This window comes from Parasteatoda tepidariorum, chromosome 2 (genome assembly GCF_043381705.1).
Source record: "Parasteatoda tepidariorum isolate YZ-2023 chromosome 2, CAS_Ptep_4.0, whole genome shotgun sequence".
Taxonomy (NCBI): domain Eukaryota; kingdom Metazoa; phylum Arthropoda; class Arachnida; order Araneae; family Theridiidae; genus Parasteatoda; species Parasteatoda tepidariorum.
Genome location: NC_092205.1, coordinates 83,111,896 through 83,134,606, shown reverse-complemented (window position 1 = coordinate 83,134,606; position 22,711 = coordinate 83,111,896). Strand labels below are relative to the sequence as shown.

The 22,711-nt window shown below is 29.9% G+C and overlaps 1 protein-coding gene across 5 annotated transcripts in view; it reads left to right on the top strand.

The window, feature by feature from the left end:
• Positions 1–15,588, top strand: part of LOC107438770 (dystroglycan 1) — a 54,955-nt gene extending 39,367 nt beyond the window's left edge. For 4 of the 5 annotated variants that reach the window (XM_043044765.2, XM_043044769.2, XM_071177831.1 and 1 more), the window contains exons 2-4: positions 7,392–7,603; positions 10,009–10,132; positions 12,641–15,588. In XM_043044765.2, the coding sequence (XP_042900699.1) occupies positions 7,421–7,603; positions 10,009–10,132; positions 12,641–15,552 (3,219 nt within the window). In that variant the 5' untranslated portion in view covers positions 7,392–7,420 and the 3' untranslated portion in view covers positions 15,553–15,588. Of the gene's footprint in view, positions 1–3,648; positions 3,901–7,391; positions 7,604–10,008; positions 10,133–12,640 lie in introns of those variants that run through there. The other variant, XM_043044766.2, reaches the window with a different exon arrangement.
• Positions 15,589–22,711: the final 7,123 nt, after the last annotated feature.

Below are 22,711 nucleotides of genomic sequence, written 5' to 3'. Positions count from 1 at the left end.
AAAACAAAAAATCAGAGCAAGTTAATATTCCACAAAGAAACTCATTCACTTCAGTTTATTAGTGAGAAACATTTTTCATCTGTACCAGCCGCTGCAGGCAAAAAGCAAAATAAAAATAAATTACGAAACACGATGTAACTTAACCTTTGATCTCTCGTCATTTCAACTTGATTCAAAACGCCTGTAAACGCCAAGCCTGTCCGTCTTAACTACTTCAACTGCCCTTGCATCAACTTATTGGCGAATTTCTGAGAACAATGAAGATAGTTCCAGAAGTATTTCTTTTATTGTCCCAAATGATATCCACATAGAAGATGTAAAATCGTGAGTAGATTGTGTATTTTTTTTCCTTCTTATCCGAAGAAAAAATTAATATTTTACAAGGTTTTACGCTGTAATTACTCAGATTTTTCTTTGGGCAATAGTTTTTATTTTCAAATTTTATGAGTAAGCAAGCAAGTGATTCTGAATCAGAGAAGATACCGACTCTTTTCTTCTTTTTTTTCGAGTTGAATGGATCGCTAAAANCTTCACTATTTAGAAGTTATTTTACGAAGAAATTTCCAAAATTTTCTTGGTTAATCGAAAAAAATCGCAAAATGGAAGTTCGTTAAATAGAATTCGGACTGTATGTCAGAAGGAGATAAACCTTCTCCAAACATAAATCAAAACTACTTTGATATTTATCAAAAAAATTAGATTGATTGCAATTCATTTATTTATTTTTATTTAATCTTAACTCTTCATGAGATAGGTTCGATATCTAATTAATACACCACTGTATAATATTTTTACAGTGTTTATTAATTAAGTGTTTCATTAATTAATTATACACCACTGTATATACTAGATATATATGTTTATACTAGATAGATATTCATATAATGTAAATTATAGGAATTTACTTGTGATTAAAATACATCAAATACTTTTCGTTTTATTGAGTAGAAAAAACATTTCTGGAGCATTTTAAAAAACTTTTTCAATTGTAATATAATTTTACGTTTCTATGATCAGCCCTTAAGGAATTGTTATTGACTTTTCTTTGTTTATTTTCATTTTTCTATTATATTACATACTACATTTATGAATATTTATACCATATTCCTTATGAAAACATAACATACCGCAATTTCTTGTTGGTTTATGTTTTGAATAATGCTTACTGTAATTAATAACTTGTGTTAAACTATCAGAAATATTTTAAGGCACGCAAATAAGAAAATATCTTTGTTTATTTTATAAAGTGTTGCCTGTCAAGGGGAGATATTAATAATTGTTTATGTAAAGACGCCAAATTAATTTAAATAAATGTTTTGAGAAACTTGGCATAATTTTGGGTAATTATGCAGCTGAGAAAACGAAGCCTCGTTTATAATGTTGTTAATTAATTTAGTTTACACTTTTTGAACAGAGCGGCTAAAGAAAGGCGGCTTTTTTGGATATCGTTACTCTGACGTAATTAATTAAATATATTAAAGTAATTTATTTTTACTTGAATGAAATTGGTTCTTTTATTATCAAACAAACTGTTTTGTGGTTGCTCCTGAAAGGCAATAATTTATTTTGGTTTCTTTTAAGAGCTACCGCTGATTATGACGTATATCTTTTTAAGTCATCCAGAAATTAAATTAAACTTTTAGTCATTAAAATTATTAAACTATTAATGTCTAACTGAACAGTTTTAAGAGCTTTGTGAGCTAGATAACAAATAAATATTTAAATTCTAAGCTAAAAACAGGATTAAGAAATTAAATAAAAGGAGGGAAAGAGAAAAAATTTTGCTGTGAATATTTTTTTAGAACTTTATTAAGGAAGGAAAATCTTAATTTTTAAATAAAAAGTATTTTATTTTTTACTTATTCTCAATATTTTCAAAATGAATATGAAGAGTTCCTGCTAATTCTAGAGCAAATTAAAATACAATGCATTTTTATTCAAAGCATGCCAAAATGGAAAAATTCTCTCCCAAACGGTTTCAGCGCCACACTACAATAAAGAGCTTAATTATTAATTAAATTGATGAGTTAATCGTTTTTTTAAGTTTTTTTAATTAAATTTATCAAGTTCTTTTTAATATTTTGTCGATTTTTTTTTAAATTTTAGTTCTATAAAATAGATGATAATTCTTTAAAATAAATAATAAAGACAACATCACAAGTAATTTATGATTTATTTTAATTTCTCACCATTGTTATATTTATTTGAATGTTGAATAAAATATATATTTATATGGATGACATACACCATTTTTCCTTTCGAACTAAATAAATTTTTCTTTTCTCTGTTTATGATAGAATTCATATGATAAAATGAAATAAACAGGAATAAATGAAAATATTCACCGTTGTATTTTTACGTATAATTTTAAAATATAGGATCTGAAACTTTTTAGAAAATTCTGTTTCTACACAAATGAAAAAAAAATCTTTTTTTAAAAACTAACATAAATTCACGAAATCCTGTCCTTATTCAATATTTTTTATTAAAATGAAGCAAGAAAAACAAACAGAACTTAAAAGCTATGTACATGTACACATCGTCCATGCTATATATATAATTTTTATTCTTATTATAATTGTACAAATGTTAATAAAAATATGACAGAAACATCACGTTATAAACCGTATAAAGTGTCAGCCAATGAAATTTACAGTATCAACTAATCGTTTCCTTATAAGTGTCGCAAGATGGCGCTGAGGTATCGTTGGGCTAGGAGAAACATTACGAAAAGCGTCGTAGTAACCAGGTAATATGGTTTAGCTAGTAGTTTTGATTGCGCTATCTAGCGTAAGAGATGAATAATATTACAGTTTACCATCCAAAGAGTCAGATGGTGATGAATAGAATTGTGGTGCTACAATCCATGTTTGCATAAATTAGTTGCTGTAATCCAATTTCACCAGTTGAGGGGCGTATAGGGTAAAAACTCCTGATGTATATAAAGAATGGATGAAATGGTGTCCGCGTTGGGAGTCGAATTTTCAATCGGCAAGTTGTGAGAATGACAGCTAAGGCCCCTCAATTAATGAATCAATTTAATGAATCAAATTAATGAATCAGCTACAATGTAAATGGCCTCTGGTAGCTATACCCTAAAATTTAGATGAGTAAATACGAAAAAAAAATTATATTGATATCCGTGGTTTGATGTGTGAAAATGTAATCTAAATTAAAGTTATTATTATATAAAAATTCTAAATACGTACCATAAAAAAAAACACTAAATCTTTGAATTCAGGAGTTACTTCGCAAGGAAACTTATTATTTTCTTAAGAATCTGATAGAAATCCGTGAATTTTCGGAAAGTTGCCGAAAATAATGCAAGACGAAACGAAATTTTCTTACATAGTATAGAACATTACGATAAATTGTCATTATTATAAAATAATAGAAGAATTAAAATGCAAACGCACCAACTGGAATATTAATCCCTTTATTTTATTCTTATTTTTTTCAACAATCTATATACAATTCGTAATTATTCACATATTAAAAATTCTGTAGGTTCGTCTGATTATATTTAGAATATGCAAAAGGAATTCATTCTCATTCGTAACATTGTACGTTTGAAAAAAAAACAAAAAATCAGAGCAAGTTAATATTCCACAAAGAAACTCATTCACTTCAGTTTATTAGTGAGAAACATTTTTCATCTGTACCAGCCGCTGCAGGCAAAAGTAAAATAAAAATAAATTACGAAACACGATGTAACTTAACCTTTGATCTCTCGTCATTTCAACTTGATTCAAAACGCCTGTAAACGCCAAGCCTGTCCGTCTTAACTACTTCAACTGCCCTTGCATCAACTTATTGGCGAATTTCTGAGAACAATGAAGATAGTTCCAGAAGTATTTCTTTTATTGTCCCAAATGATATCCACATAGAAGATGTAAAATCGTGAGTAGATTGTGTATTTTTTTTCCTTCTTATCTGAAGAAAAAATTAATATTTTACAAGGTTTTACGCTGTAATTACTCAGATTTTTCTTTGGGCAATAGTTTTTATTTTCAAATTTTATGAGTAAGCAAGCAAGTGATTCTGAATCAGAGAAGATACCGACTCTTTTCTTCTTTTTTTTCGAGTTGAAGAGTTTATTGGCAAAAAAAGTTTTAGAAATCATTCCTTGCGTGTACTCTTTGTTTTAAGTTATACAACAATAATTAAACATATATCTCACAATTTCTGTGACTGATAGCCGAATATAAGTGAATACAATGTGAAAATGCGAGAATGAAAATTTTTCTTATACTAGCATGAATCTTTTATTTATTTATGTATTTATTTATTATTCATTCATAAGTTTATTTATTTGTAGTAATAGTCGTTTAAAATTTTTTACTAAGCTTTAAATAAAAGTCAATATATTCAACTAAAACAATGAGTATAAAATTGTAAACCATAATTAGGTTTTTGTACATTAATAAATATTAAGAACGAAAATACTTAACGTGTTTTTTTAGTAATCAAAACTTATGCAGGAATTAAAGAAACAAAATTCTAGATGTTCGTTGCGATGGTAACCGACCAAAATAATTTGATTTAAATCTTAGCTTGGTAGAAACGGGAACTTAATAAGTTAAACAAAATTTGTGTTATAAAGAAAAATATTATGCAATCTTTCAATAAAGGCTTTTTAATTAAGATATAGCAATCTGTGTCAAGAAACGAAATATGATTGCAATAATTGTGGGGATGATGAACGAATCGAACAGGGGATGGAGTTATGTGTTAACTTATGCGAAGATGTTTAAAAAATCAAATGAAGTAGTTATTTTTTTTTTCATGCAGTATAATGTTCTTTATATATTATATAAAAATTTCTAAAGGCATTTCTAAATTTAAAAATATATATTTCATTATAATATTTTTGCACAAACTTTCTGACGAAAATAAGATAAGGATAAAAAAAATTAAATAGCTATTCGTATAATAAAAGCATGATGTTACCATTATCAGCGTAATGTGAAATTTAACTTAGAACTGTCGAAAAATCGACCGGCAAAGTTTCAAATAAACATTTCTCACATAGAGATAGAATGCGAAAAGGCACTAAAATTCAGCAAAATTATCTAATATGATAATTTTATGCTTTTAATTTTTATGAACATTATTTGTTAATATTAATTGAAAGTAATTTCTCGGTGAAGCAGGTAGATTCATATTTTATTTTCATTAATAAGAAAGGCATTAGTAATTTTTAGTTATCGTTGAGTATTATTAATAATTACCGGATTTACTAGGATCTGTGGGCAATTCCTTAAACTGGTGCTTCTTAAGGTAAAAGATAATTAGCAGGTATATTCTTTCTATATTGATGGGTTTTTAAAAAAAATAATAATACTGGCCTTTGCTCGGTATTTTCTACATTAAGTACAGGGCCGGTATTCCCTTCATGGATATTTTTATTAATTGTTTACTACTGATGATAATCAAACAAGTAGGTTAAAGAAAAATCTGTTTTTTACTGAGAAATTGATTAATTGACTAAAGAAAAATAATGAATTTTTTATTTCTTTTATTCTCATATTTCTGGCTTTGTTTAACAAGCATTAAGAATAACGTTTTAAAAAAAAAATTGTAAAAAGGATATAACTAAAAATAAAACTAATTAACCAAGGAAAAAGTAACCTCTTTCTCAAACAGGTCACATGGCTATATCTGTTAAATCTACTTTCTGATATTTTACCAAAGTCTTTTTGAAATTAATTTATTTTTAGTTTATTAAATTATTTTTTTAAAGACATTACCAATTAGTTTTCAAACTTATTATATTTTTATTTTTTGAACTATTTTCGTATTGATATTTTTTATTTTAATTAATCCTCTCCTAATCCTAATTTTAATTAATCCTCTCCTCTCCTAATCCTGATCCTCTCCTAATTCTAATCCTCTCCTCATCCTAATTTTAATTAATCCTCTGAGATTATTTAATTTTTTTCCGCTTTGTTTACATTTTTCATACTTATGGTCAATACAATTATAAAACATGTTAAAACAATTAAAATAAAACACGTAGTAGTTAGCTATCTATCCTATTTTGCTGTGGGAGTTAGGCATTTGAAAAATAACTTCGAATATTCGAATTAGTGAAGCTAATTTCAATTTTTTTCCCCCTTCACTTTTTTCTTCCGTCTTAAATACTGTAGTTACACATCAACTAGGACGCAACACTCGAAAACAAATTCGGGAATCGGTATGCTAATACAAACAATCCTTGAAAAACATCTCAAACGCAGTGGCCACTTTTCCAATTTCTCATTCATGAGCACTTGTAGGTTGTAAGCATCCAATCATTTCAATAATGAAAATGACATTCCGAAACGAAACAAACACTCAAATACGTAAAATAATATATACTTATGATACGCCCTGGTTAAATGCTTGAAGTTCTTCAAGGAAGTGCAGCTGGTTCTACTCTGGTAAAATTGAAGCCAAAGGCGTGGTTTTGGTAACTCAATCTCTTTCGCGTGAAAGGCTTGCACATTCCGTACTTGTCTTATTCAATATGTTTCGTATCTTGTCAATTACCATCAGCTTTTTGAATCTACGTTGATGTAGAAGGGAGTGTTTGTTGTCAGTATACATTGTTTTCGTGTAATCGATTGCAACAAGGTGGATTAGATTGAGTTTGATATAGCGTTGGCGTTATTTTTGTAATTAGTACTTGTTATTCTTGTCTTATATTCTTTCCTGATATCTATAAATTGACTTCGTAACTTTTTTTTTATAAGTTAATGAAATTACTACATAAAATATGTATTTAACCTTAATAAATTTTTTAATTTAAAATTAGTAATAACTATATGTTTCTGAACTCTGATTTCTTAGATTTAGCAACCTTTATTGCAAAAGTAATTTTTTTGGTCTGTGAGTAAAATATATTTATGAATCAAACTTCATGGAAGCATTTACGCATAAAACATAAAAAATTAAGCATTTCATAAAATATTTGAAAATGTTTGATTTCCTCGCATCGTTATATTAACGGTATTATACTATTATCACCATGCATTCTATCTAATGTTATCGTTAATTAGGAATTTTTTACTGTACAAAATTTCTTATAGTCGAAGTACTTATCGTNATAGGTTATAAGTACAATCACGTACGAGATGTTTCATATTAGCACTGTAATATCCATGTAAATTTACCTCATTCATGTGTTTGAACGTTGAATTGAGTTGTATATTGATTTTTGGAGTCGATCAAAATCTGTGCTCTAAGATAAGTTTGTAAATCACGTTATACTAACAATCATTATTGCCACGATGCACCGAAGTTCGTTTCAAACTAACTTATATCATTTAGTAACTGTCAATATTATTAATCTAATAATGCAATGCAGTGCATAGGAAGTAGTGTATCTAAGTCTATGTATTTACTTCCAGGTCCTGATGCAGTGGCGTAACGTGGAAAGATGACGAAGAGGGTGGTGGGGCTCTTGCCCCTTTTTGAGATTTACTTCTTAGCTTGCCTTGTCACGCTGACGATTGGTATACAGAGGGACCAAGGCATCTCGGACACTCGTGCCTATGCGGGACGCATCTTTACTCTCGAAATACCGAAAAACGCTTTCAAAGGTGCTATAGAAAAATTGGAGGTAAATATATTAAATTGCATGTTTGTAAAATATTTCAATGAACTACAGGAATTTTATTAACATTTATGTACAGAATGTCATCTATAGTTTCTGTACTTGCGAAATCCAAAAATATATTGTTACACTAAAAAGAAATATGGTCACAATTTGCAGAATATGGTAAAATTTGCCGTCTTTCTGGTTCTATGACAACACCAAAAGATAATGGTAATTTTTATCGAAGGTCTTTGGTAATGTTTACGGTAAAATTAACAATAAAATACGGTTTTTATAATGTGCGATAAAATTTGGTAATTTTATCATGATACCTTTGAACACGGCATGAAAACCTTTTATCCGGTAAAATTTACTTTTCCGTTTTGTATCCGTACAAAATGTATGGTAATAAGAAGAACAGTGATTTTTAAGACCAGAATTTCCGTATTTCCGGTAAATCGGTAATTCATAGAATAATCTTTTTGATAGGTATAGGACGAAATATCATTTGAGAGTTAGAGGCCCTTAGCAGAAAATGTTGGGATACGTGTTGTGTTAAAAGCTTTGAATGATGAGTAAAGATATCATGAAAAGGAAAAATTTCAATAGTTGTGACTTAATTTCCATTTCTTTTTTGCTAAATTTCTTTTCATAGAAAAATAATAAAAAGGATCTTATCTCTTTCGATAAGAAACTAATTTATAATTTATGATTATAATTTAACGTAATGAAATAATTGATTTTAATTTTTTACACTTATTTCATAATTAATATCTGTTGTCATTAAACAACATGTCCATTAATCCGAATCAACTCAATTTCAAAAAATGGATTGCGGCCGGAAATGTTGCTGGTGTGACGAAAAGTTTTCGCAATATTTTCTCCTGGTGGGTAGCTGTACTAATCATAAGAAGAATGATAACCGAGCAACTGTCTGTCCATTAATTCCGTTTCTGAAAGCAACCCATAATAGAGGGATCAATGACAAAGGACCACTGTAGATTTCCTGAAGCTATGGAGCTAAAATCAATGACCATTGATTTATGGGTTATATGCACTCCATAGCTTCATACTATTCTATTTGGAAACGTTAAAAGTCAAAAAGGCTAATTTATATGTTTCTGTTAAACTTTCTCGTGGAGTTCTCGTCTTGAAATGACAAAAATTGATCATACACAGTCAAGAGCAATTATAAAACCTCTGCAAAAATTCCAGTAGGAAATCTTGAATAACCCACCTTATAGTCCAGATCTGTCTCCGTGTGACTTCCACGTCTTTGTAGAGCAAAAACAAAAATAAATGAATAGATAATAATAATGAGACATCGGTTTGAAATGAAAAATGAAGTCAAGGTGTGCATGTACGGCACTATGGCCTAAACTACAACTAATTTTTTTTTTACGAGTATGGTATTGTTGAACTAGTATCACAATGAAACGAATGTCTAAACCAGTGATTCTCAACCACTGTGCCGCAGCACTTTTGTGTGCCGCCCCAAATTCTTAAAATGTGCTGCCAAATATTGGAAATGATACAATAAAAATTATAATGCTTTTTTTTATTACGAGTAAAGTTTAAATTTAAAAAAAGTGCATATATATATTGATACTTTTTTATAATTTTTCCACGCTTTAACCGCGCGAACATCTTTGTCATTGATCGTCTTGTCTCAGACAATCTTAAAATAAGTTAGAATAAGAAGGAAGTGTTTAAATTGTCTTTGACAATTTTAAAAAGTGTTGAAATTATAAGTAGGAAATTTAATGGCTATTAAATTTATTAATTAACAAAGGAAAGCAAGCTAAATATTAACTTTCAAATTGAAATAAAAGCTAATCATTAAAGTAAGCTGTGCAATAAATAGTTATAAAAACAAATTAACAAAGGATAACTAACAAAAAATAAGCTAACAATTAATATTTAGCAAAAACACTAGTTAACAAGAAATCACAAAAAATAAGAATTAGTGTAAAAAACCAACAAATAATAACTATATAAAACAAACTAACAATTAATAACTGGCAAAAAAATAAATAACTGTTACTAACTAATAAAAAAATTAGTAGAAAGAAATAATTAATTCCTTAATAAACGTGCTTTTGTAGTACATATTATTTTATTTCACATTGAAAATTATTATCACAAACTATTTAAGACAGTGTATTATTGGTAAGTAAACAACTTCTAAACTAATTTTTTTCATTTTGAGCCGTCAAATTTTGAAATCGTTGATGGTGTACCGCCACACAAAAAAAGGTTGAGAATCACTGATCTAAACGTTCGTAAACAATAGTTACGAGTTTCCGTAAACAAGTAGTGTGAAATAGGCTCTGCCTCATCATTTAATAACTGTATACATATAAGATCATTTAAAATTGAATATCACATTCCATACGCAACATTTTTATGCTTACATTTTTGTGCAACAGGTAACTGAAGCGGGCGAGAGTGGCTTACCAAGTTGGTTAGAGTTTGATCAGAAACATCATACTTTTAAGGGAGTGCCGAGTTCATCCGATGTTGGGCAGCTCTACGTATGCGTGAAAGCTTTAAGTAAGTATGCATGTAACGTAATAAAAATGTACCATGTGTTATATTTGAATGTATATTTTTTTAATCATTGTTAATTATTTTTTAAAAAATGCGCAAAAGTTAAACATTTAGTATAACTTTTGATCTAATAATCATATCTTCACGAGCTATTGCTGAATATTAAATGGTTTTTAGACCCAACTTTAAATATGCTAATTATGCTGTTTTAATGCAGGCGATATTTTAAGATACGAAATCACACACAACAACGTATTTTCTCTGATAAAACATTCCTTTCATTTCGTTACGGATTTGGATTTCCGACGTTCAAAACATAGGATACGGCCACAACCGAGAAAAAATGGTCTTAATAGATCAGGCAAGAGAGCGATCGACAGTTTCTGTCTCTTAAAGTTAATTTCATCGTCTTCTTTTGTTGCTCTACAGCCTATTGCGGGTCAAGGCTGACTCCAGAAGTTTCTGCTGCTACAGTGCAAAGTTAATTTCACTTATCGTTTTTTCGCCATATCTTCGATACTAATCAAGTGAATTAAAAGAAATTTACACACAATTATAAAACTTGTTTATCCAAAAATAATTTTAATAAAAATAAACTTGTTTATTAAAAATAATTATCCAAAAATAATAATAATTAAAATTATAAAAATATAAATGTAAAAATTTATTTTTCTTATTATTTTTAAAACTATTAATTATTTTTATAGTTTTATAGTTATTTATAATTTTTATTATTTAATTTGCTGATTGTCGAAAAAATGCTGAAATGTAAAATTTATAAATTTTTATACCTATTTTATCTAATCATTTTAAATGGCGAAATCACAAAGGTATAAATCAAAGAGTATATCAATGTTTTTGAGAATTAAAGTTTTAAGATGCATCTTCCTTGATCGCTTTCCTGTTTAAACTATTGGGACCATATTTTCCAGATTGCATATGTTTCTTGTAATTTGAGGGTCTAGAATCCAAATCTGGCTAGAAAAAAGTGTGTTTATTTTGAGAAAATACTTTTTTGAGAAAATCTCACTACCTGCAATTTCTCGCAAATAAACTGTCGTAGTTTTTAAATAAAAATAGTAATTATGAGGCTTTTAAAATTCCAACTAAAAAGTTTAAAAATTTGTTTTTAAGAAAAAATTTTGAATATTATTCCTTATTAACATAGTTGAAACAAACAATTGGTTGAGATTTTTTTTTAATGTTAATATTCAGAATTTATCAAATTATCTGTAATTTGAATCATAAAACTGCGCAAATTTGCTGTGGTTTTAATAAGTTGATGGTTCAAGTGGAACCATAATATAGTTGAGAAGTGCGTTAATTTAGTTCGCCTTATTGCCATATTAAAGTTTTAGCAAATTTGAAGGTCATTAACATCACTCTCCAAAATTTCAAATAATGTAAGCAAAATAGATAAAATATTGTATTTGAAGTTAGATTAGTTTGCCAAAATTAAAGAATTTGGTGGCTGCTAGAAAAACAGCGCACCTTTTAGAAGCAAATAGTTTTACATTATCTGTGGTTTTTCTTTTTTTTTTAATTTTTTATATCCGTCGTTGAACAGCCGACCCAATTTCGGGTTTACGACTACTAAAGTTCAACTCCGTAGCCTTGTAATTTTAAACCAATTCAGAAGACAAAGAAATCCCTGGATCAGCACCCCAGAGGTATGATTTGTTATAGCAACATGGAGAACTTTGTGACTCGATAGATTTAACATGCATCAGTCACCGTTTACTACACGGGAAGTCTTCAGCCAGCGGGGATCGAACCCACAACTTCTTGGACATGGGCCCACTGCCCTACTAACCAGGCTATCCCGGCCCTATTATCTCCCAGCCGCAAAAGGGTTAATAAACTGTAGTGAGCCGTGGTGGCTCAGGGATTAGAGCACTCCCCTCCCAATGGGGTGATCCGGGTTCGAATCCAAGCGATGGCTCATCGAAATAAATTCCGCACACGGCTCGCACCGACCACAGTGCTGACATGAAATATCATCAGTGAAAGACAAATTATGAGTTAGAATCCATTTGCCATCAGGCTAACCATGGTAGGTTTTCTTGGTTTTCCTCTCCATGTTACGCATATGCGTTTTAGTTCCATCCTCCGAGAAGGGGCAATTTTATCCCAATATTTAATCCAGGAGTTTCCTTGTCTTCTGGATTGCGCTCAAAACTACCAGGTTACATAGTTGAACATCAGTAGTCGTAATCTTGCCGGCGTCAGGCCTTACAGCCATGCGGGCGTTCCCCCACGGAGTAAATCTGTCCCTATCTAAGTAGTCGTAATTCAAAACTGGGTCAGCTGTTCAACGACTTTTATAAAATAAAATAAAATAAATTGTAGTGATACAAAATAAAAAGAAATAAATTGTAGTGATACAAAATTAACTAGTTTAAGATTTGTCTGAATTCAGTGTAACCAACACAAACACATTGTACATAAATTTATGTTGCTATTTTTTTATTGCGTAAAATAAGGTACATAATTTTTTTATTCCTCTTATAGCTCATGATTCTTCTGCTAAAGATGTGTTTTCCATAGAAATAACAGAAGATGCACCTATAACTGACTATTGTCCTTTTGGAAAAGACGAAACGATCGTAAGCGTGGTTTTCGATGCGACTTTGTCTGATCTGAAGCCGCCCGAAAAATTTAATATATTGAGCTCTGTTTCGAAATTCCTCGGTGCTTCAGAACCAAGACTAAAATTGTCCTCTTTGCATCGCGATGAAAGTGCATTCGATCCTGGTGCTATTAGAGCTGGTCCTGGTAACGCTCTACAAAGAAATTACGAAGGAACTCAAATACAGTTTAAAGTTGGATGTGGGGGAGAAGTATCTTCCGAATCTGAACCAATTTTGGATAATCTTGAAAAGTCAGCTTCCAATGGAGAATTGTCTGATACGATTGGATACCTGATCGTTGGTTGGCAAGTATCGGGTACGAGTAAAGTAATTCAAAATGTCCGAGAAAAACGAAATGTTACTCCATTTAATGCAACCCCCGTACCTAAAATGCACATAACTCGATGGCCAACATTTACAGAGAGAGTTGATGAAGCTGAAACGAGAGAAATTGTACCTGATGTAAGAATCGTCCCCACAATGTCATCGCCACGTTTCGTTGATCGCACAGATGACCATAAGCACAGGCATCATCACGGACATGATCCTATACGAAGAGAACATATGTTTATATCATATGAAATTCATGCCTCGCCTACTTATCATTATCATCCTTTGCCGTCTAGTCGGCGAGAATCTGGAGGAACTCCTGTTGTTACTCCGGTATTACTTCCTGAAAGACCCACGACTGCTGTCTTACCGACTCGAATATATGATGTTGACGGAACAGTATCAATTACACGAGAACGACCGAGACCACCATCTGAGGATATCTTATCGAGATGGTATGTTCCTACGAGTGATTTCGCTACAGTGGATATTTTACCAACAAAAAGTCGATCCACTGTTGAGCCAACGAAAGTCATACCCCAGATGCCCAATTTCAAACCGACTGTTAATAGTAGAACCAAAAAATTGTCTTTGGTTGCTGGAAAAGCTTGGAGTTATACCATTCCTATCGATACATTTATAGACATGGAAGATGGTAACACTAGAGACTTGAAGTTGATGTTTATGACATCGGAAAGGACTTCATTACCTTCCGGATCTTGGATTCAGTTTGATCCAGAAAATCAAGTTATTTATGCTTTACCGACGAGTGAAAACATTGGTAAACATGAATTTGTTCTGGAAGCTATGGACAGTGAGGGCGCCTCCACGTTTGATAGAGTGGAATTACACGTGTGGCAACATCCTCAAGCGGATGCCCTAACACATTCATTTACAATGACTGTCCGTTACAACAAATGGCAATATCCTGTCGGAATAGACTGGCAGATTGAAATCCTCAATAGAATCGCACTCATGTTTGAGGACCGTGACAATTCCAAATTAAGCATGGTAAATGCTACGCTGGATCCTGTTAAAATCACGTGGACGAATGACACTTTACCAACGGATCACTGCCCGCTGGAAAAAATCAAAAAGATTTACGATATAATTGCTACAGCGGAACACCATCCTACGAAAGAGATGAAAAAGATAATGTCCCCTGAATTTAGAGTTCAGGATATCAATGTGAATTATCGTGGTGTTTGTGAAGGTGTTGTTACCACACCACCACCTCCTTTGAATTTCTCACCCATCTTACGAAATGCCATCAAACAGATTAACGTTACTGTTGGTGATATAATTAAATATAAAATACCAGAAAATACGTTCTACGATTTTGAAGATGGGCCAACGCGTCATCTACGTTTAACTTTGTTAACTTCTGATAATATTCAACCACCTAAGTCATATTGGCTACAATTTGATTCTCGTAGTCAAGAAATTTATGGTCTGCCTACAGATAATGAAGTTGGTCGACATGATTTCTTAATAAATGCCGTCGATAGTGATGACCACGTGGTACCAGACAACTTCATCATTCAAGTATTTCGTTACCCGATGCGTCAAAGACCGCCTGTGGAGTTCAGTGTTCAGTTCGATCTCGATTACGACGAGTTTCAGTCTGATACTAGTAAGAAAACTCTGGTTGCCACTAAAATCGCGAGGCTCTATGGAGATCCAGACCCTAGGTACATAACTATTACAAACATAACACGTGGCTCGGTGGTATATAGTTGGAGTAACAAGACACTTGGGTATGAGTACTGCCCTCTAGAAAAAATTAATCACCTCGTGAAATACATAATTAATACTGATGGTTCTCTTTCATCGAATTTAATTCAAATCATGGAGCCAGAATTTAGAGTTGTTAGTGCCAACGCTGAACCGACAGGAATTTGCTTAGGTGGCGTTGCGCCTACTTTCGTAAATATCACCACTACAACTCCTACACCATCACCATCGCCTGATGAACTGGAACCTACATTGAAGACTTCTACCGACGACGACATATACATTACTACCATTGTTCCGGCAATAGTCATAGCGGTAATGCTTGTCATAGCGGCTTTAGTAGCTTACTTTTTGTACTGGAAGAAAAGGAAGGGCAAAATGAGCTTAGGAGATAAGGACTTTATTGGAAGTGGAGTTCCCGTAGTGTTTGCGGGTGAGTTAGAAGAACAAAAACCAGATCCTGGAAAAGCCCCGGCTATAATGAAAAATGAGAAGCCCCCACTATCCACAGATTATTTGTTTAATCCATTTCGAAGGGGCACGGCTACTGTTCAAGATTCAGTACCACCAACAACAGCTAAAACTCGTGATAGTGCGCATCTTAGAGACAGAAAAGAAAATGCAACGCTTTATAAACCTCCACCACCCTTTGCATCCAGTAGAGAGCCAAAAAGCACACGCCCAAAAAGTACTCAAGCATATAGACATGCTACATACGTGCCACCTTAAATTTCCTTTTACTTTCATTGAAAATAAAAATAAAAACAATTCTTTAGATCTCATAGAATGAGTAACAAAGTGATAATTTTATGTTCACACGAATTTCATTTAATTTCTTAGATCGTCAATAATTTGTCATACTGTTTAGTGCTTCTTGTGTACATACATACTTAAAAAAAAGCTTCGGAAAGTGACAAATTTAATGTAGCTTGCAATTTTAGTTTGTTTTTAGTTTATTACTAGAAACTTAATGAGGTGCACAAAATTATTATGTTTTACCACTTTGTTTGTAACTTTAAAAAAAAAACTATGAAAAGTTAAAGTAGATCCAAAAAAAGAAGTATTAACTTTGTGCTGTATATAAAAAAAAGTAAAACAACCTGAAAAAAATACGAGAAAAAGCACTTGTTTGTTTTAAGTAAAGCATTCCAACAACAGCCCGGTGTAGGCCAAAGGGTCATGATGACAAAGGCTGAGCAATTTTGTGACCAACGGCATTATTGTGGAAAATATGGTCTTCATAGAGCACAAGCCGCCTTTACTTCCCCGACAACAAGCTGATATCCATCTATCGGAATCTAGATTGGCAGTCACTGGGGATCGAACCCAGTCTTTTCCAATGACAGTTCAGTATCTTTATCCAGACAGTCATAGCGACTCACTTGTCTGTTTATGCGACATTTTTTGTGCTTTTTTCACGTTGTTTTAACTTTATTTTCCTGTACATGTTGATTAAAAATTACTATCTGATCACCAATGATTAGAATATTTTTAAATAAACGCTATAAGGTTAAAACTAAAACAAGATTCAAAAAATAACTTTTTTTTGCTCTGCTCTTTAACTCTGTATGGTCACAAAAATGACATTTAAAAAAAAAAAAAAATTATGTTTTTCGAAAACTTTCTAAAACATGTTTAAATTTGAGTCTCATATTCTTGCATAAGTTTTTAGACAGATTGAATTATGTCTACCCTTATTGGGTAGCCATTTTCTAATAAGATTACTCTTTGCTTCATTCAGCTAATATTACACAATTATTGTTACGGTCAAATGACGTGATCGACAGTTGAGCCGATCCTGCTTCTAATTTACACAGTAATCGTATCTGGAAACAGTACTCATTTTGTAATCTTAGAACACCTTGATCCTACCCGGAATCGAGCCCACAAATTCCGGCGCTGAAATGGGGTCTGAGTGGTGGTTTGTCACATATGTAGGAAGAAACTGCAGTAACTTCATCCTAACGTTTATTACAATTATCCTTGTGACCAAACTGCTTTTATTACCTTGTCCTTGTGAAGAAAATTTGTTACAAATTTGATAAATACTTTCAACTTGTATGTTTTTTTATTTTATCTTTACTGTCTGTATAATGACAATAATTTTGACTATCCTCTTAATGATATAAAAATGATTTTTTTTTTACAGATTCCATGTATATATTTTATTTATATTAATATTATACTGCATAAATATATTTAAATCTGTTATCAAATGAATACTAAACAGCAAAATATTGTAGAATTATTTCACATTTAAAATATTGCAAGTTAATATTCTTTTATACAATTTCATGCCTAAACAATGTTAACCTTTAGAACTATTTTGTCCTTAAAATGGCTAAAGAAATAATTACCTCTACCATAAATAAAAGAAAATATTTTACAAGCTTAGATTTCATAATTGATATCGAAACAAAGACAAAATTAATTAAAATTTAATTAGAACTAAACTTTAGTTAGTATTTAGTAACGTTTAAATATGTATAAAAATATTTTTAATAGTTCGAAAATTATTATATTCCTATATTTCATATAAAATTTAAAAAAATTATTATGAAATAATACACATATTACTTTCTTTGTTCTTAAGTTATGATATAAGGATGGGGCCAATCTGAGGGCATGGGACCCGTTTTTGACCACTCATCGGGAAGTTTTTCCCTTCGTATTAGATTAACAGTATCGCCACTCCAGTAAAATAAGTTTATAAAATTTTAAAATTCTAGAATGAACACTAATGTTCTTGACAGGATTTTTTTTTAAATCACTTTTATTGGCTTTAGTGTACTGTCTTACGCAGCACAAAGCGTTAAAATTACGAATCAGATAAGTCATAATTAGTATTGTAAAAGTTAAATACAAAAATGTTTTAAAAAATTTAAGCAATTTTTTAATTTAGTCCCTAAAACGAAGTTATATCCATATTTCTGCTGTCACTATTGAATTCATTGTTTTAAAACCATATTTTTACAGTATGTTTGAAATATTTCCAAATCAACGGCCACATAGTAAACCAAAATGAGACTTTAACAAAAGGACACTTTCGAAATACTGAGTTAATATGGTTTTTGCTCAACGATTTATAACTCATCTGCAACCTTACTTTCCAAAATGGGATCTATTTCAAAAAGTTAAGATCAAGATTAGATTTATACTTAATCTTGAAACATTAATCCGCACCATTTTTAATCCTAAGAAAATACAATTCTAATTATTATTTGCAGCATTTGATAATGTAGAAGTATGTACGTAAACCAAATATGTATTAGATATTATTTTTGGTTCAAACCTTTCTTTTTGTAAATAAGAATAAATGTGTTTAAAAAATATAGGCAATAACATCAAATATTTTTCAAACGCATATTGTTATATTGCTAAAGCTAATTACTTTACTTAGACTTATGATATAGTTAATGTTTTTCAGAGTCTAATTAATGTGTGCATTTAAGATTCCTCGTTGTTTTGACAAACGTCCATCCACGTAACTCAAATATATATTTAAAATGTACTATATTAAAAATAAATATTGATATTAAGAAAAAGCTATATCTATGTATTACATATTTATCTTTTTCAAGAATGAATTGAAAAAAAAATGTTTTAAATATTCGTATAGCTCATTAAGAATTTCAAATTTTTGAAGTTTAAAAAGTTTTATAATCAAGATTGCCATTATATATTCGTAATTTGGCTATTTTTTAACCCCTAAATAGTCAATACTTATTTATTATTATTCTCTCTATCTTTACAACGGTGCGTTCAACTGTTAAACGAGTTTTCTGCGACGAACTATTCCAATTATAAATACTGCTATTTTCATTTCCAAGCACTACATATATCAACAAATACAATTCAAAATCGCCAATGACACAGTAATCAGTTTCCCTCATTTTACAATTAACGACAAAATCTAATTTTATATTTCTTGACAATTTTAATTATCAAATAATAAATTTATTCTCTTTTAAAAGATAAAATTTTGTATTACAATTTATGACTAATTTACTAAATTTGTTAGACAGAAAGTATTGAAAAGCTATATCAATTAAGTATGTTGAATTTGTTTTTTGATTGATTTTATTATTCATACTTTATAAATCAATAAATTCTTTCAATAAATACTAAATAATTTCCAAAAATAATCTGGAACTATGTTTACAAAAATAAAATATATATATAAATAACATGAGAGAAACGGATGGTACAATCTTGTACCTTTTCAATATTTCTTCACTTTGAGCATGTACAGTTAGCATTCAGTTGTATAGTTAACATCAAATTAGGTGACATTTATTTCTTTATGAACTATTAAATCTAGGAAAATTTCAGCTATATTAAGACTTTTGTAACCTTGTCTACCTAGAACCAAACGACCGCTTGGTACTTTTTTTGTGATCATTATTTATTTTTTAAAAATCCTTTAAACTATATATATATATATATAATTTTTTTTTTGGTACCATGCATCGTTCTAGGCAGGAAAAAAAACTGATCTTCTGTTAACCCTAGATAACTTAACATTCGTCTAATAGACTACCGACACCTGCTAATTTTACGAATTTGAGATTTTCCTGTTGAGCTCACACTACCTTCATTACTAGTAAAATGAGTTATCCAAAGGTGATAAGCACAGCTGTACGCTTATTTTTCCAGATTTACTGTAATCGTCGTCGAATGTTTAATTATAGCATGCAGATGTTCGCGTCGATACCATCGTGTTTTTTCATTTTTCCTGTATTTTATAACTATTCTAAATATATTTTTTTTCTGTCTAAGAAAAGTAGAATGACAAAATACATAAGCAACAAGGCTTCTCGTGGTGAGCACTCTTTAACTACTGACAAGAGTGCAAACGATAATTTAAATTTTTTAATGGATATTATAGATCATTTTTTTAAATTGCTTTAAATACGCTAATAATTTGAAATATATGAAGGAAATATACTTGTTTAACACTGATTTAAGTTTATTTATCTAGGGTAAAATAAATTTGACATCTATAAAATTGTATTTTAACATTCTAAAAAATTTTATTATTTATTTAAACGTTGCTATTGTGTCGTTTCAATTTCATTGCCCATGTATTTTGCTTGTGTGATTTTCTGTACATATGCTAACTTTAATTTAAACCAAAATGGTTTATGAATGTGCCAAATATAATTTTTTCTTCTGTTTTCTCCATATTACAATCATAAAATATCGTATTATAGTTGATAATTGAAATGAAGCATTAATTTCAAATATTTTAATAAATGTTGAAGTGTGCTATAAATGTTGAAAGCTATTTTATTCTAAGCGATGCTTGTAAATTTATTTTTATTGCATTTATGTGTTTAACTCGAGTGCTTTTCTCATGTGTAGTTGAACTTGTTAAAGTTTTTCATTCACAAAGAACATAATAATGTTGAAAATATTTATGAATTAATTTAACAAAACTAAAATAAATCAAACATAAGTCTCCTTTTTTTCCTCTCTAAAAACTTCTAATAGATTGTAATTTTTTAATTCAATAAAAAATTTTATAAAATACATTGGAATAATTTATTGGGTTGAGATTTTAAGTGATCTTGATGTTTCACCACATTTATAATTTTCTTTTATCTTTATTTCGGATATTTGAATAGAACTATAACAAATGTGAGGTTTTAAAAGTAGTGATAATCTATCCAGGGGTAGCAGCAAAGTTTTTTAAAATTTTAGGGTAATTTTTGGACTTTTTTCAAAAAATTTTAGGGATAATATATGATTTTGTTAGGATAAAAACAGATCACACGGTAGTTTATTACATAACAGAAGATTATTACAATTCATCCACACATATCATAAATAATTGCAAGCCATAAAATAAAGCTCTGAAATTTATTAAGTCAAGAATGAAATCTCTAAAGTGTAAAAATGAAATTTCAACTTTACATATTACCTATCAGAAATTAAGTGCATAATTCAGGAACAGGCAAAAGTGAGAATAAATCAAGAGAAAAAATAAATTAACACCAACTTGGATTTTTATTTAATTTTTACCTTCTTAATCAAAACTTTATTATTACCCTTTACCTTACTTTATTAAGAAAAACTATTGTGTGATATTATTAGATTTCAAATCAGCAATTTATATTAGAAGTTAGAGAAAAACAAATTAATCATGATCATTTTTCTAATATATTCTTGATATGATTTGTGAGATTCTTTTACTGCCCTCAATAGTGTTGTGGTGATCTTCAACACTCCTCCATAATTTCGAATGGTATCTTTGATTAGTCTAAGAGACATAATAGTATTCTCATGGTGACTCACATTAAGCATTGCTTTATTTATCGAAAAACCTCTCTCAGGATCAGAATTCCCATGTGGCAAAATTAAAACAGTTTTAATTAATGTAGTTAAATTCTTATATTTTAGATTATTGCTTTTTTATTTATATTTAGCCTATAACTCTAATTTTTTAGGAACACCAACAAAATTTTATCAGATTTTTAGGAATTTTAGGGTTTGCACATACTTTTAGGAATTTTATGAATTTTAGGGGGAATGCGACCCCTGTCTATCACTACTTTTTACTAATCACGCAAATTTCTAGCGTGATAAATTTTTAAAAAAAGTTAATGGTAATAATTACATTGGGGAAGAATAAATTTTTCGTTATTGCATGAGAATTTTCAAGTCGCTGATTTCAAATCTGCAATCGATTTCTCTACAAGCTACACTTCTTATGCAATTCAATAATATATTCTTAACCAGGATAGTATATATATGTACATATATTTATACGTTCTTCATAAACTTTTACATTCAGACAAAATATAAACTGAACCAAAATACAATTTTTTTTTTAAAAAATCTGTAGCTTTCTGAACAAAACTAATTTCGAATTCCCACACCCGAGTTAACTAAGATCAATTACAAAANAATTAACACCAACTTGGATTTTTATTTAATTTTTACCTTCTTAATCAAAACTTTATTATTACCCTTTACCTTACTTTATCAAGAAAAACTATTGTGTGATATTATTAGAATTCAAATCAGCAATTTATATTAGAAGTTAGAGAAAAACAAATTAATCATGATCATTTTTCTAATAAATATATTCTTGATATGATTTGTGAGATTCTTTCACTGCCCTCAATATTGTTGTGGTGATCTTCAACATTCCTCCATAATTTCAAATGGTATCTTTGATTAGTCTAAGAGACATAATAGTATTCTCATGGTGACTCACATTAATCATTGCTTTATTTATCGAAAAACCTCTCTCAGGATCAGAATTCCCATGTGGCAAAATTAAAACAGTTTTAATTAATGTAGTTAAATTCTTATATTTTAGATTATTGCTTTTTTATTCATATTTAGCCTACAACTCTAATTTTTTAGGAACACCAACAAAATTTTATCAGATTTTTAGGAATTTTAGGGTTTGCACATACTTTTAGGAATTTTATGAATTTTAGGGGGAATGCGACCCCTGTCTATCACTACTTTTTACTAATCACGCAAATTTCTAGCGTGATAAATTTTTAAAAAAAGTTAATGGTAATAATTACATTGGGGAAGAATAAATTTTTCGTTATTGCATGAGAATTTTCAAGTCGCTGATTTCAAATCTGCAATCGATTTCTCTACAAGCTACACTTCTTATGCAATTCAATAATATATTCTTAACCAGGATAGTATATATATGTACATATATTTATACGTTCTTCATAAACTTTTACATTCAGACAAAATATAAACTGAACCAAAATACAATTTTTTTTTTAAAAAATCTGTAGCTTTCTGAACAAAACTAATTTCGAATTCCCACACCCGAGTTAACTAAGATCAATTACAAAAATTTTTTGTCCAGTGTGATTGTTGAACAAATTGCCAATTTCATTTTTCGAAAATC